Genomic DNA, 16,794 nt, shown 5'->3' with positions numbered 1-16,794 from the left:
TAAGAAGAAAAGTTATTTGAGACCTTTAGGTCATATTTCAAAAATACAACAAACCACTGTCATTCTTTTTTTTTTTTTTTTCACTCTGTCTCAGGACTTCTATACTCCATCAGCAAATTTTGAGATGATGCTAACTAATTTGAAGTTATTTTAAGGATTGATGTCTGGTTGTGAACTTGAGGACTTTTTTATTTGGATGGTCCTTTTAGTATGCTCAATGGTCTTTATAAAGCTTAAAGATATCACACATACATTCCAGTCCCCAACAAACAAACAAAAAATCCCTAAAATCAGAAAGGAAATGAAGAAGGGCAAACATCCTGTTCTTGATTCATTTTAGTTTAGCCAGGCAGTGTGATTGATGATAAAGTTAAAAACCCCTTCTTCGGGAAAGAAGGCACACAGAAACCACATTGCATCTGCCTGTTCTGTGTAAGCTTATGGAGTGACACAATCAAATGATCACTGTGACGAAGTCCATCATGTCACTGTTTTAAGAGAAAACTTGGTCTTTTGTTCCACTTCTTCCATTGTACCATTACATTATTTTTTTAGCCTACTTACTATTTCTTGCGGCATTCACTGGCTCTGTCAATTTTAAATTCAGGTAGACTGATGAATCCTTCTGCTTTTTCATCCTGCAAAGATAGTTCTAGATGTTACTCTTGTTAAGGTGTCAGAAAAAACTCCACCATGCTGAAAACTTAGAGATATTTTCACTTGCTTGCTTCTTATATAAGGAATACTAATGTATGCTCTGCTCTGGCAATCCTCCCACAGAAGTCACTGGGACTTCTGCCAAAGCAGCGAGACAGATCCCTTGGTGTAAAATACAATTTTAAATACCCAGTTTTCTCAAACAATTTCACAGCTGAACCGGCAATTCAAAATATACAAACCGACCAAATATATTCAGGCAATTAAGTTATTGTAATTAGTTAATTTTGGGGGAAGACGGACTAATTAGTAAGGAGGAATGCAGCATACTGTAAGAAACAGGGGAAAAAGCAATTTCAATGTGTGCTGTTTACCATCTTTATATAACATCAAAGCTAAGAGGCAAGATATCTCTTTAGCTACTTTCATCGCTCTCCAACACTCATCTGACCTTCCTCCCCTCTCTTCTAAACACTTGCACATAATTTATTTTATCAGATATTCAAACTCCCTTGACTTTTCACAGTTTGGAAGTATTATTTTTTGAGCTACTAATACATCAGCAACATTTCACTGTTCATGACTGCATGAGAAATTAATACAGGATCATGAAAGTGAAAATGCAGAAAACACAAATTCATGTGAAGGAATTCCACTGAATTCCATATTTTCCTCAGAATTTCCATCATTATTTATGCTGCATTTTTACTCCATATGACTGCATGCTTTCTTAAAAGATAACTATATAAAATATACAAATCAGCACATAAAACTGAAACTAGGGTTGTTCTATGGAAGGTACGAGGTTCTAATGGGCTCTGCATTAGTAGGTATTTTAAAATAAAAAAGACACTGTTTAGAATATTCTTGTTATTTTTTTCTCATGGTTGCCTAAAGAAAGAAAATGTTGGCCAGAGCACTGTTCGCTTGTCTGTCCATCTGCCACTCAGGCTTCTTCCACCACTGAATGTACTGATGATTGCAGACATTTTGTTAAAGGGGTTGAGGTCTCAAAAATAACTTGAGTCTCAACAAGTCTTAAGAAAACTTGAGACAGGACTGCCCTCTCCACAGGAAAGTAAGGCAGTACTCAGTGGTTCCACATGCTCCTTGGCCATGACTGGTGACCAGTCATTGTAGTTGTAGAGGTGAATTAGCACCTTGATAAAGACCTTGTGGTAGACCTTGAGGAGGGAGGATGGGGAGGAGGGAATTAGGGTTACTGAACTGAAGCTGGGATCAAGGTACAAATTGTATGAGTCTGTGGGATAACAAGCTTTGGTAATTCTGTTCATGAAACAATTTCCTTTCTCTCTACGCAGGGAATAGTTGGAGATGACAGTATTTTGAAAAGGTTATGTACACATGCTCGCAGTGATTAAAAGAATAAGTCCAGGACTGAGTGCATCCACATGTTGGCAATTACTTCATCTCAGGATATTTACTGAGACAAATGGGAGTTAAAATTAAGTTTTCCTAAAAGCAACAAGATTTTTTACTAAAGCTCATAAAAATAAAGGTCTATGAATGTTGCACAAAGCTTTACACAGGTCAGATGGGCTTAAGTTAAGCACATATGAACACTGAAATTATATCAAAATCTACAAAGAAGGAATGACAGGACAACAAAACCGAGAAAACAAAAGCATCTTGTTTTAATTCCTAGAGGTGTTGGTGGTTTCAGTAGCACAGATGACCAAGACCAAGCAGCGCATCATTAAAATTTACACTCCCATGACTATGCTTGAATGATAGGATTAAATAACTACCTTTTCTCTTTCAAGAGTCTGAGGATATATTTACTCTAAACTAGTGAGAGCAGGGCAGAAGGAAGTGTGTTGATTCTCCCTGTAGTTAAAGGTGAATTTGAAGGACTAAATAGCAATGGACCTTAATGGTAATTCAATCAGGCAATTAATATTAATTGCAGTATGAGTATTTGGGTGAATAAAGTTATTCTTATTTGTAAGCACTGAAAGCACTGGCTTACCAGTAAACCATGACAACAACACTACACAGGGTATTTTCTGAGACAATCAGCACGGATGCTTACCTCTTCATTGATATACCAGTATAGAGATGTATCTTTCAGGACAAACCAATATTTTTTCCACTTCTGGGAGAAATAACTCTTGGCATCTTTCTTTTTCCAAAGCCAACCTTCACAGTCCCCTCGACCAAGATCTTTACATGAGATCCGTCTTTTGCTTTTACCAGGAATAGGAGCTGAAAATGACAATGAGTTCATATGATGGCATTTGACTTGTCTGCTAAATCAACAAGACAGCTAGCCAGAAAGCACTATGTATTTTCTTAATAAAACTAAAAATTTCAACCTCAATTTGCCACAAATAAATAAGTAAAAACAATCTGTTTGAACCAGAGTCTATGAAAGCCACTGTAAGCTAATAACTGAAACAAACCATGTTCAGCACTTCACTGAGCTTATATTCCACAGATAAAACCAAAAAAGAAAAAGTAACACAGAAAGAGAAGATATTCTAGAAGAAAAAGGCAATATATTTAAATTCAAAACTCCCAGTTATTTGTAATTTTCAACAAATTAATATTTTGCGTCAGGCTAAAGCACACAGCATATAAATTCACATACTTTCACACTTGGCTGCCATACACAACTATGGAAGTACTTCACGGGTATTCAAGAACCTCTATCTGCAGCTCCTTTTGCAACTAAACAGTTCCTAAGGCCTTTGTACTTCTGAATCAAAGGAGGACAATTGACTATGATATAAATACTACCTGACATCTGAAGTAATGAGCAAAGGCTACAGTAAAGCTTCATGTGCATACAGCTGGGAAAAACAGTCCTGGCCCCAAATAGGCTCTAGTCTAAGTATTCAAGAAAAAGACAACAGCAGATAGCACGAGGAAACTATGAGACATCAGTTATGGACCAACGCTTTCTCAGCATGATCAACTGAACTAAACAATGGAGCTAATAAGTTCTAGTTCCTCAGATACAGCAATACCGTAAACGTTAATGTTGGCAATTCCCTTCTAACCACGGCAGGAAAACAGATTTGATTTTTACCTTTGTTCTTCTTTTTGCTTTTCTGTTGTAGAGAAGACTGCTGAAATGTCTACAAGAAAATCAAAATGGAAGAAGTGAAAATATAGTATTTATATTCAACCACAGCCTTATCATAGAAGAAGCGTAATACAAACACTGAAATCAGCACAAGGTAACACCAGCCAACAGACTTCTAGTTCTAAGAAAAAAGATAATTAAAATTCATCTGCTCATAGAGTTGTAAAACAAAAGCACACTGTGAAACACCTTAAAATATATCACAAATCAGTTTGTCAAAACAACTGAAGTTTTTCTCCTTGTCACTCTTATTCTTTTAGTGAAGGAATGTCTCCATTTGCTTAGTATGGTATTGAAGCTACAGAGCCTGTGCATTTCTAATGCACTCTCTAATTAAGGTCTTCTTGATACTAATATGCAAATATGCAAATAAACACATTGCCTAATGCTGCTATGAAGGCATTTATAGGAGAACATGAGATAACTTGCTCAGAAATGGGCCGAATACTTTTAAAGATGCCATTAAAATTCTGCTCAATCACAACTAGGAAGAGGTCTCCCAAATAAATATACTGAAAAAGAAAATACTTCATTTTTTCACCAGGTTTTGACTGGAAGTGTTTCCCTCCAGTTGATCCACTATCATGAATCAACCTATTGTCTTGGCAAAGAGATAGGATGTAAATTATTCCTTTACTTAAGGTCCTAGCTTATTAAAAATGGCAATACATATTAACCCATTTTATGGTCATTTCTGTTAAAAAACTTTGACTCAGATAATCACCATCACTCCAGTGAATTTAAAAAAAAAAAAACCCTGTAATTAATCACTCCCAAATTTAAGGAGATTAGGTGTTTTCAATTTTAGTTTTCAATAAACTATTATTGCTGAAACTAAGAAAAGGCCACATTAGAGTGTCTGAGTATTAAAACCTTTACTTCTGCTTACTATGAATCAATAAAAAAATCAAATGTATTTTGACACTTAATAAAAATAAATCTAAGCAAAAGTGTTGACAGCTCTGTGAGCCCAAACCATGATCTTAGCAGATAAGATAAACTCTCACCCCAGCTTACAAGGCTTCCTTTTAAATTCAAAGAGCTACTTTTCTTTTCATTTTCCCCTCCTTGCTTTTAGTACACCTGAGCTCACATGCAAAAGGCTGAGACACAGCTTCCAATGGATGTCTCACCTCACAGCTGAGACATTCTCAAGCAGCAAATACTGACGTGTCCATGGGGAAAAATTACTAGCAATACAAAGATAATTAAATGTAATATAAAAAATTAACTGACTCTGCAGATGTGCTGATGCCTTGTAGACCATATCTGAAGAAAGTTACTCAACTATATTGCCACCTGAGATGGTCAAAATTAGGCCTCCACTGGGAAGAAAAAAGGAGCTCATCTGTTTTTATCTCCTGACTCTTGCCCTTTTCCTTCTGCTATGGATATCAATTCAATCAGCACTAGCTCTCAGCAAGCCGAGACAGCAACACCATCCTAACTTTCATCACATGAAATATTTCAACCTGTGTAGGACTAAAAGAGATCTTTATGGCTCAGAAGTAACACAGTGAGTGACTGGGCAGAAGTGTCTAAATAACTCCCTCTGAAGCTTTGAAAATCTTACCTAATTCAAAGTGGTTTAAAAAACACACATGTACAAATCTGAAACTTTAGCATCTCTCAGGTCAGAGCCCAGACAACTTCATTCCACTGCTTGATTTTTCTGCACTAATATTTTCACAGTGACAAAACAGAAAAGGAAAATCTCCTCTTACTTTTCTTATAAGTGATTCTGGTATTAAAAGCCTTTTAAAAAATTTTTCATCTGTAAACTGAACCTGAGCTTGCACTTCTCAACTTCTGATATAGTTTTGGGGAAGAAAGGGTAATGAAGGGGCATCAGTTTTTAATAGGAAGACATTTAATTTAGACATTTAGCCATTTTTCCATGCATTATGTGATACTGCAAAATAGAAAAGTTTTATTAAATTAATTTATTATTCTAAATTACCTCATGAAATGAAATTATCATTAAGGTCAAACTCTGCAACTGACGGAAGTTCCTGGGAATTATTCAATTGACTTCAATGATTTTAGCTAACACTTTAGATTACTTTATATAGACTTCAGGCTTCAAGTTGTTTGTGCTTTGCAAAAACAGCATCAGCTTTTTAATTTTTTTTTTCACCCAGAAGATATATAAGCAGTATGCACTAGTCAGTGCCATTTATTTTCAAACTCGCATGATATGTGATCCAAAAAAACCCACATAAGGATGACACCTAAAAATGCTGCTTCTGTTGCTTTTTTTAGGAAATCATTGAATGCAATCTGCAGCCTCTTCCCAGTTATAAGATAATGCTTAATGCCATTTTCTCAGTGCTGTTTAGAACCACAGAATAATGAAGGAGGTCATGTCCTTCCTCCTGTTCAGAGCAAGGCTTGCTTTGAAGCCAACACTGGATCATGTTCGTCAGGGTTATCTCCAGCCTATATCCAACTATCTCCAAAGAAGGAGATTCCACAACCTCTTGAAGTGACTAGTCCTACTACTAGTCCATAATGTGATGTTTTACAGTTTAACTCTCTGATGTGGCAAATATGGAAACAATAGGAATCCTTCTTTTTAATATCATGAATCCTAAAAATATGGATTCATGCCAAAGCCAGAAATTTAGTTGTACTAAAGCAAATTTGCTGCAAGATACTGTTTAATCATCCACCCACGAGGCCAGACTTCAATGTATGCTCACTGCATTTTGATTCTGATATATCTTCAGCTTTGAGAAACTGCTTTCACATACATTTTCTCCCAGTTCCCAAGAATTCATTGCTCTTACTATTTCTGAGAGCAAGCATAGAAAACAGCATTCTATATTAAAGGAAGTCGTTAGTAATTCAAAACAATAAAGTGGAAACAAGACTGCCACTGAAATGATGAAATAGATGAATACCTTAACCCAAACAGAAATTGTCACTCCTGAAGAAAATCCAAAAGCAAGGTGTCATTTGATGTTTAACAAATATCAAATCTCCCTTGAATACCTTGAGACCTAGTTTTCTCAATGCAATAATTTTCTCCTGTAACATGTGATGTTTGAACTTGTTGTATTTAATAATATAACTAAACTAAGGCCCCTTGAAAATGCACCTCTAAGTAGAATACCAAACAAATATTTTAGGGGTATATTTGTCTGCTTTTGCTATCAGCAACCTCCAAAGAATGTTTATTTCAAGAGGAACAAAACATCATTTCGGAGAAAGATTTTTGCTGTGTTTCTGGTTTGTTTTTTGTTTGTTTTTTACAGAGGTGCTGGCCTACCTCTAGCCCTACCTTTCTGAGGGCTTAGGTCAATGGAGATTTCCAAGACTCCAAGACTCAATGGAGATTTCATTGTGCATGGAAGAGCCATAGCAGTTCCCTTCTTTTGCAACTGTTCATTATCAAACTTGATATGTGGGTTTTATTTACTTTAACACTTCTCAAAATAATTGACAGAGTTCTGAAAGCTCATTAAAAGACTGCACGGCTGTAAATAGCAGTCTGCCCTAGGGTATGTTTTTAGGATTATAATAGAGTAGTACAGCTACACAATTGCAGTTGGAGGCTCACACTAACAAAAGAGGTCACCAATGACCTATAACTGTATTTGTTCCTTTAGCAAGAAAACATTTAGATACAGATGGTATAATCAATAATATTTGCATCCATACAATCATGCATCAGCATATTCATACATACAGCACAATACTTCCAAGAAATGAGATTATCAGGTTTTTATCTTATCCTCAGGAGCTATCCATGTTTCTGTCTGCTTTCAGTTCTTTGGATAAAGCATTCTTAATTAACACCATGCCTTCTGTATATTTGCTCAGAAGGGAAGCAAGATTGAAAGTTAGTCATTAACATGCAGAAGCCTGAACATGTGAGTATTTATTCTGAACTACTTAGTAGTAATTTGATAGTTCTCTATTTGGAAAAATGTATTTAAATAAAAGTGTTAAATTATTTAAGTTTCAATGAATTTATTCATTTCACGCCAAATAGGAAACTTAATATTAACTGATCTTACAATATCAACATTACACTGGTGTGAAACTGCTATCAGGAGAGATGGATATTTGATAGAACTTGGGATAAAAGATAGAAATTTTTTATTCCATTTCATACCTCAAATAAAAGTTTAAGATAAGTAGATAGATTATCAAAACTACTGATTTGTGAGGACTGGTTATTTTGTCAAACTTCAAGAGCCTGTGGTGGAAGTCTACAAAATTGAGGTCAAAGTAGTATTATACAAGAACTTCTCTAAGATCTAACATAAATTCCACATGTGACCAGGATATGACATCCATGTCCAAAATATAGATCCATTTTAATATGAATTCCTAACATGAATAGAATGAATTGCTTAATTTTTATCGAACTTGTAGGTCTACAAAAAAAAAGAGCATTACCGAAGCTTCACTGAAGATCTGGATTTGCCATAGCAATTAGTACTAAATTTGACAGCTCCTAAAATCCTCTTTCAAGTTCTTATTTGTTTGTTCACTTTTCTTCAGAGATTTTCCACTCACTTATTTTTGGAAAGCAAGAAGAGAGCACCAGGTTGAAGAAACAATAATCTCCAATTCTTTTACCTGAATTTGAGCTCAGCCTGATTGGGAAGGAAAATAGCAGGTATCTTTATAGGTTTTTTGTGAGCTCAAGTCAAATCCAATTTTTCTCAAGCTGCAAGTTTAGACACTAAGGAACTATTTACAGTCAGACAGTTCCCCTCTGTCACTGTAAGATAACTTTCTCTAGTTTCAGCAGAATAGCTTGGAACATTTCTGATTACTGTAACTCTGTGCTGCAGATGGAAAAGCCAATATCTGGGAAAAAAAAAAAAGCTGGTTCTGCCAATTATTTGACTGATCTCTCACACTCAATGCTTTGAGAAGATTGGCAATGTTCTGTGTTCACAGTTTTGATACACCACATGTACATGCACTTGATGTGTGGATATCCAAAATTTCAAAGCTAAAGGACGAGTTAAAAGGGGCAGAAATGCAAGGCTATTTATATTACATTGTCACATTAGCTGTCATTATTAACAACCTGTGCTTAAGGGTACTCCCAACAGAGGATTTGCCAAAATCTTTTTTGTTAATCATCTTGTTTAGTCTCCAGTAAGAGCTAATGATAGACAGTATTAATTATTTTCAGAGATATTTGCAGAAAAATACAGTTTTCAAGGACTATGTTCCAAAGATATGATGAGAGAAGACCTCGGGCAGCTCAGAAAGTTTGAAACTTCCTGCCAATCAGCAGAACTTTGTTCACATCAGATAACTGTTTTGTTAACAGCAGGATCAGGTATTGACCTGTTATTATGTTTAGCCCTCAAAATAAGCAGAAAGATTACTGTTTATAGTCAACTAGATCTTGAAGCTCGCCGAGTCCACATAGGGCATCTACAAAGCCCTGTTTTTGGAACAAAAGCTGAAGCTGGGGCACGCGGAACTTTACTGGCATAACAGAGAATGACTTGATGCTCTGAAAGAATCAGTTACCAGGGCTAAGGGTCAAATGAAGCATCTATTGGTGGAACTCACTTAAAAGGTAACGTCCTATTGGTGGAACTACACTTAAAAGGTAACGTCCTAAAAAGTGGGATAAGGAAAGAATCTGCTCTAAGTTATGATCCTCCTTAGGAAGGCAAAGACTTCACTGCTTTGATTAGTTTTGTGTATTGACCAGTGTTCAGACACTGCTAACAGAATGAATAGCTGCAAAAAAACTCATGTAGATTTTTCAGGTCATGCAGAGTGTTTCAGGAAATATTCTCGTTCCTGTAGTCATGAACTCTTTCTCCAAATCCTACTATATTCTCTCTTCTTAGATTTTGTTTCTGAATAATTGCTCCTTTTTAATCTACTGGATTTTTAAGTTCTCATACATTAAACACTCCCTAATTTATCTGTGGCTACAAATTTTTAGTTGCCCCAAACCAGTACCAAGTAACACTAAGTAGCAAATAAAGTATTTTTAAGCTCTAGTTTACCTTCTAAAAGCTTAGACTTTGGACTTAACTCTGGATAGAGTAAATGCAAATACAGTAAATGGGATGGTCCATGTGAGATAAAAAGCACAACTGTGAATTTATGAAAATAGAAATATTTCCTGCACTAAAGTTACAGACCAATATTAAAATAGTCATTATATGTGAGTAATTAATAAATTCAAGATGAGTAGGAATGAAAAGTGATTTACAGACAAAGGATGCCACAGTTGATTAACAACACCCTGAAAGCTTCAGTGTTGCCTTCCAAAAGCCAAATCTTGATCTTTTGGTTCTTTGGTAACAAATACTTCTCTCCCTGTGTAGTGCTTTCTGCTCTTGAGCCCGTTCTATAATAGAAATACCATACCTAGGTTTAAAAGGACAGTATTCACTAAGATTCTAGCTAAGACATTTAATACCAAAACACAGTATGAACATTATATACAAACAGACTTCTAAATGTGTGTTTTTGTAGTACAAACAAGTAAGGCAGAATCATTATACTAAATATCCAGTGCCTATTTCCCTTTTAAATGGCAAGTTCCACACACAGAGGGAAGCATGAATCACTGGTTGTGTCAAATGGGCTGTGAGAGGCACACATATATTAACAGTCACTGGAAGAACGTATCCGAGAAATCATGGCTTCGTATGTTATCCTCCATGCTATATTCCTCCTCCGCTTCCCTTAGTTTTGCTTTTTCAGAGCTGCAAAAAAGTATTTCAACACTAAGGCCCAATGAATGTGTATTTGCAAAAGTTGGCAAAGCAGCAGTTATCTCTACATTTACCTGACAACCAACGACCCTGTTCCTATTCCCTCTTTTCTCCTCAGTCTCTTTATAGAAGGCTTCTAGCAAGCACATCTACAGTACATGGCTATGTCATCTACCATGCATAGTCACGGTTTTAACTGGATTCCTGTCTTTTTGGAGCTCTGACCATCAATTGTAAAAGTATGCATTTTGTTAGTGACCACAAGGATAAAGAAACATTATACATCTTAGGAGAAACATGCTAAGAGCTTTTTATATCAAAAACTGTATCTGAAGACCTTGAAGCTGCCAACTTTCTATCTGTCTCTGTTGTAGGCAATGGCAACATTATCCATGAGGATGCTCTCCTTATTACATAGTAGAGAATGATAATATCAAAGATGTTAAATCTTTCCATACAACTTTTCCTATAGCTTCTTATCCAAGAAGAATTGGAATTTTCCGAACTGTGATAGCAAGTGCAGCTTTTCTGTTCAGGTATTCTTAGCTATGCTCACATCCCTAAACTTTTTCTTGTAATTTGAGGGGGAGCTCTGTGGCAAATGTTGCAGTAGCTGGATGCAAATTTTCAGTTGCACAAGCTAGTGTAAATTTTATATTCGAAATTTTTAGCATAATGCATGCAAAACTTAGAAAAACTAAAATGTTTTTAACATCTTCAGGCCATACAGGGAAAATAATATATAGTGGCCCTGCTTTCCATCACCAGGGAAAGATTCTCCTTCTCAGCCATTAAGCCACAGGACTCTAATTGATATACTGAAGCAGTAAAACTTCTGGACAACACCAAATTTAAATGAGAGTTCTTGTATTCCCCCACTGTCTTTTCAACTGACAGAACAAGGACTGCAGCACTGTCATAGCTGCCTGAAGCAAATGAGGATTAAAAAGTTAAACTAGACAAGTGCTGTTCATTAGAATAATTTATTCTGAGATCATTCTTCTGCTCTACATCTACTCTGAAACATGGCATCTCGGTACTTCCCACACTGCTTTTATTGACAGTAAGTAATTTAAGAGAGAAAGAGAGGGTTCAAAAACTATTTATTCTTTAATGGCAAAATTCCAAGATGTATCAGTTGTTTCATCACTGTGTATGTTTCAAGTGCATCTACTTAAGAAGGGAAAAGAAACTTAATTATCATCCATTACAAATATTATTTAACCCTTTATTTTGATTTCTAGCTCACAGCCATTACAAATTTCATCTCTTACTGAAGAGAATGGTCAGAGAAGCACAAAATGGCCGAGGCGGGAAAGTATCACTGGAGACTGGCTTACCTAACCTTGTTGCTCAGAGGAGGGCCAGCTAGAACAGGTTCCTCAGGGCCATGTCCAGTTTGGTTTTTAATATCTCCAAAGATGGAGACTCCATAAACTCCTCTGACAACCTGCTCCAGTTAAATCTTCTTTACAGTAGTGAAGTAGTTATATTCACATAGAATTTCCTGTATTTCAATCTATGTCCATTGTACCTTCTCCTTTCACAAAGTGTCACTGAGATGAGTCACCCATATGCACTCCAGAATCCTCGTGGATTGGTTGTGCCATGTTGTGTTGCCCCTCCATCAGATATCAGTCAGTCAAACCAATCTCTTTCAAATGATGCAATTTCCTCCATGAAAAAAATCTGGGTTTGCTTAGAAACTTTCTGTCTTATTCACAGGAAAGGAAAGTTATCTAAACTTTAAAACAATAAGACTATCCCAGTAGGTTTGAGAAACTTGTTCTGCAAGTAATCTATGTTAGATTAAGACAGGCAGTCTACAGCACAGCATAAAACTGATCCAGGACTTTCTGGGGAGAAAAATCTACTGTAAAACACCACAGAATTCAACCCCAGGGCATTAACAAAATCTTGCATCAGGTCTTTAGTCTTCCTAGATGAAAAATCATTAGCTTAAAATAAGGGTCCCATGCTCCCCTACAACACCTAGGTGCTTGCTTACAATGAAAAGACTCCATACACAGCTCCTTCTGTAGGTGCAGCTAGCAACACTTTTGATTGTGTCTCTCAGCATTATGTCTTTCATATTGCTCAGTCTGTGTGACAGAGGAAAGTGCAAGGGATGTAGGTGCTCTGTAATGAATGAGGGAAGAACTAAGAAAACAGATTTTTGCTTTAAGGAATGTAAACTTCTGCAAAAGTATCCTCTGTTAACACTAGGGCATAATATTCTTTCAGTGAAAGAACAGAAATCCCACTCTAACTCTGAAAAATATAGAATTTTTCTGGTGACAAATCAATACAACAGAAAATTGTACTTTTCTGTAGCTAGGGAGTTTACAAAGACTTTAGTGAAACAGGAAATCAGAAGTAGTCTTAAACACAGGAGATGCACAGAAAATTACAGACACCAAAATGCTTTCCTTGCTCATCTCTAGAAGATAAAACATATAGACTCAAATCTTCTCAAGTAGTACTACTCATCAGGAGAAAATCTTATCTACTGGTTACATTATTGTTAAGAACATGTCCTTATAATATTTTCCAAGGCTTGGAGATTTCTTGCCATTTGTACCTTTCAGGACTAAAATACTTCCAGGAAGCAGTACTTTGTGCCTCTTTATTGTTGCACCATGCTACCAGGAATAGCTTGCAGCAATAGCTGAAGTAATAGTTATATATATGAGAGCTGAATTCAGGTAGCTCTTGACTATAACTAGAGAGAGGATCTTGAATAGAAAAGAAGTTTTCATGGGGAAAAGAGGGAAAGAGTGTTTGTACCTCAGCCATTATACATTTTGTTAATATTCATACCAAACATTTCCATTGTACCTATGAATTAAGGTAGAAAAACAACAGTTCATTCCACAATGAAAGTCACATTACTTTCTGGAGTTCAGTAAAACCTCCTCTAAGCATAAGATGAAAGAGGACTTGCCAGAAGGTGAGGAAAAATACTATTAAGTCTTTTAAATTCTGTGTTGGCTATTGTGACCTTATGGGTACAAACCAGTTGACCAAATTAGTTTTACACTTGATTTTAAAGTCAGAACTCTGTAGTATGAAATATTATCTGCTTGGGTTAATCTGAAAGCAAAGGCATACACTTGAGAAATGGACAAAATGCAGTTATCTCTATATGAAAAATGAGGTTTTCTTTTCCTCCACAGCATGGTAGCAGAGATGGACTGGCTGACTCAGAGATCAGGCACTAAGTAACAAGCACTTCTTTCCAGTTAAATAGAACACCTAATAAAATAGCTTCTGTTCAGGAGCCACATTGATGCAAAGAGCCATTTTCCTCCCAGGGGCAATCATAGTCTCCCACATTATGTGTCAGCAGTAGGCTCAAGGGGCCACCATTGTGTAAGCATTACAGATGAATGGGGCAGAGACTCCTGTGAAGTTAAAACCACTACTCTGAAAAATCACTTGTTCAGAAACAATTATGCTGCTTGTCAAAGCATTTTGACAAAATGGTACTCTGAAACAGGCCTCTCTGCTCCCTTAATTCAAACAACACTTTCACCATGCAGTACAAATATTTTAGAATGCCGAATTTCATGATGCATGCCAGCTACTGTCCTTGGCTCACCCATTTCATAGCCTTGATACCTCCCTTTGCTTGTGCAGGAGTACAGAAAGGAGCCATTTTGAGAAGTCAGGACCTAGATCTAAGTTCTTATAGATGTGATGCTCCCGATCATAGACTGCAGTGGTAACTCTGAGTCTCCTCTGTTCAATGCCTGACATATACTACTCTGCTACAATATGCTGTGCCTAAACTCTTCTTTATCAAGGAGGAATAACAGAGGGACTAAATCACTCTACACTAAAGAAAAATCTCTCAACTGTGCTATTGTGATTGTACCAGCTACAGGTAATGTAGATTACTGGTGTACAAACAATGTTAATATCTACAAAGTCCCCTATCATGTAATAAAAGCAGGATACAACCAGGAATGACTACTTGAAATAGATAACAGAGAAAATACAGAATGGGGATATGAGAGGAAATTAGGAAATGTTCCGAGCTGGGAGATTTATTAGTCTGTAGATCTACATCTCTTGACAATGCAAAATTACACTTTCAGAGCATTATATCATATGCAGCAAGGAATAAATCTAGGCTAGCAGAACTGGAATAGATGACCTTTACATTAACTCTCTCAATTTTAAATACCTTCCCAGCTTTGACATGGAAAGAAATTATAACAGGCCATTTTTTCCTTCATGGTCAGATGTGAAAGAAGATAATAGTGAAAGTTTAAACCAAAAGTTTTTCTCATAAAACCCATTTTGTGCTTCAACAATCTTACCTTATCTTGGGAGTATTTTGCTTTGCTGTAATAGTTAACTCTGTATTTCAATAAAAATGACAAAGTATATAAAAATAGATGTAAAAGGTCCCACATTCAATACACTCAAATTTCATTTTGTCAATTGTTTCTCCAATAGGAGAAAATTCATGGTATTAACTGCTTCTTTCAAGAAGAAGCAATACAGATATGAAAGTATTCTTACATCTATGACAGGAACAATATTCCTCATGAACAATGTAGATATGGACTGTTTCACACCTCTGTCAGCAACAGTCAGTCAGTGAGATGGAAGTGCCTTCGGCAATTTGCCGACAGCACGGAGCTGTGCAGTGCGGCTGAGGGGCTGGAGGGAAGGGATGCCATCAGAGAGACCTGGACAGACCTCAGGAGGTTCAACGAGGTCAAGTGCAAGGTCCTGCAGAGGGGTCAGGGCAATCCCAAGTACAAATCCAGGCTGGATGGAGACTGGATTGTGAGCAGTCCTGCGGAGAAGGACTTGGGGGTGTTGGTTGATGAAAAACTGAATATGAACTAGCAATGTGTGTTCATACCCCAGAAAGCCAATTGTATCCTGAGCTGCATCAAAGGAAGTGTGGCCAGTAGATCAAAAGATCTTGTGAGACACACTTGGAGTACTGCATCCAGCTCTGGGGCCTCCAATATAAGAAGGACATGGAGTTATCGGAGTGAGTCCAGAGAAGGGCCACAAAGATGATCAGCGGGCTGAAGCATCTCTCCTGTGAAGACCAGCTGAGAGAGCTGAGATAGTTTACCCTGAAGAAGAGAAGGTTCAAGGGAGACTTCAGAGCAGCCTCCCAATACCTAAAGGAGACCTACAAGAAAGCTAGAGAGGGATCTTTTTACAGTGGTCTGTAGTGATAGGATAAGGGAGGATGGCTTCAAACTGAAAGAGGGTAGATTTAGATTAGATGTAAAGAAGAAGGTGGTGAAGCACTGGAAGAGGTTGCCCAGAGAAGCTGTGGATATCCCATCCCTGGAAGAATTCAAGGCTAGGTTCAATGGGACTTTCAGCAACCTGGTCTAGTGGAAGGTGGCCCTGCCCATGGCAGAGGAGTTTTAACTAGATGATCTTTAAGGTCTCTTCCAACCTAAACCATTCTATTCTGTATTATTTCATATAATTAAAAGAACTTAGCACTCCCTCCCGAGGAGATAAAATATTACGATTTCACATGATGTATGCTTAATTGGAACCCAAATATAAAAGCTGCATATGTACCTTCACTCTCTTCAGTCTTGAGCCCAAAGTACTGAGAATCTAGAACTGGCAAACCAGATGTGAGATTACTGAGGCACTTTTGCATCATGACTTTAGCTAAACAGCAACAAAACAATAGAAACCATGCCTTAAATCTGATCAAGTTGCTATCCTTTCAGCTATTGCTGAAATCTGTTTTATGACTCACCTCCAACTTTTTTTTGCCATGATGACAGCCAAGCAGCACAGGAGGTTGGCTGCAAAATCGTTCAGCCTGGCTCAGGACACCCAGCTGGCCAAAGCCCTGAGATGCCTGGTCTGACTTCAGAGCTGTCCCTGCTTTGAGCCAAATATCAGAGTAGAAACCACCTAAGGTCCTTCCCAGACTGAACTATCCTATTATCTTATGCACTTTATGCTGATTTCTGAAGCGTTTGGATTTTTTTCTGTAGCAAAATCACTAGGAGTTTGGCAGGCTAATTATAATATTATTAGAATATATTCTTCTCCTCTGTCCAGCATATTCCTTGGACCGATGACAACTGACCACCCATTTATCCAGTTTACCACCTTCTACTGGTCCCGTCATTAGCCACAGCAATTCATACCACGTCATGTGTATTGAATGTGGAGTTCAATACACATATGAACAGGATTAAATGAAGGTGATTAACTGCAATAGCAGAGGACTAGACCCAGGAGGCCTCTCTATTCTTCTGTGTTGATTGCCTGGTCTAAAAATAGTACAATGCTCTTCCATTAGTAAGG

At 37.0% G+C, this 16,794-nt stretch overlaps 1 protein-coding gene across 4 annotated transcripts in view; it reads right to left on the bottom strand.

Annotated features, from left to right (window-relative positions):
- The window catches only part of CNKSR2 (connector enhancer of kinase suppressor of Ras 2), a 211,849-nt gene that overhangs the window by 53,437 nt on the left and 141,618 nt on the right, over positions 1 to 16,794 (bottom strand). For all 4 annotated transcript variants that reach the window (XM_061988583.1, XM_061988584.1, XM_061988585.1 and 1 more), the window contains 3 exons: positions 3,710 to 3,758; positions 2,711 to 2,883; positions 565 to 638 (listed from right to left, as the gene is read on the bottom strand). In XM_061988583.1, the coding sequence (XP_061844567.1) occupies positions 565 to 638; positions 2,711 to 2,883; positions 3,710 to 3,758 (296 nt within the window). The remainder of the gene's footprint in view (positions 1 to 564; positions 639 to 2,710; positions 2,884 to 3,709; positions 3,759 to 16,794) is intronic.

This window comes from Colius striatus, chromosome 1 (assembly GCF_028858725.1).
Source record: "Colius striatus isolate bColStr4 chromosome 1, bColStr4.1.hap1, whole genome shotgun sequence".
Lineage (NCBI taxonomy): Eukaryota > Metazoa > Chordata > Aves > Coliiformes > Coliidae > Colius > Colius striatus.
The sequence above is the reverse complement of the archived record's forward strand: the minus strand, read 5'-3'. Positions and strand labels throughout refer to the sequence as shown.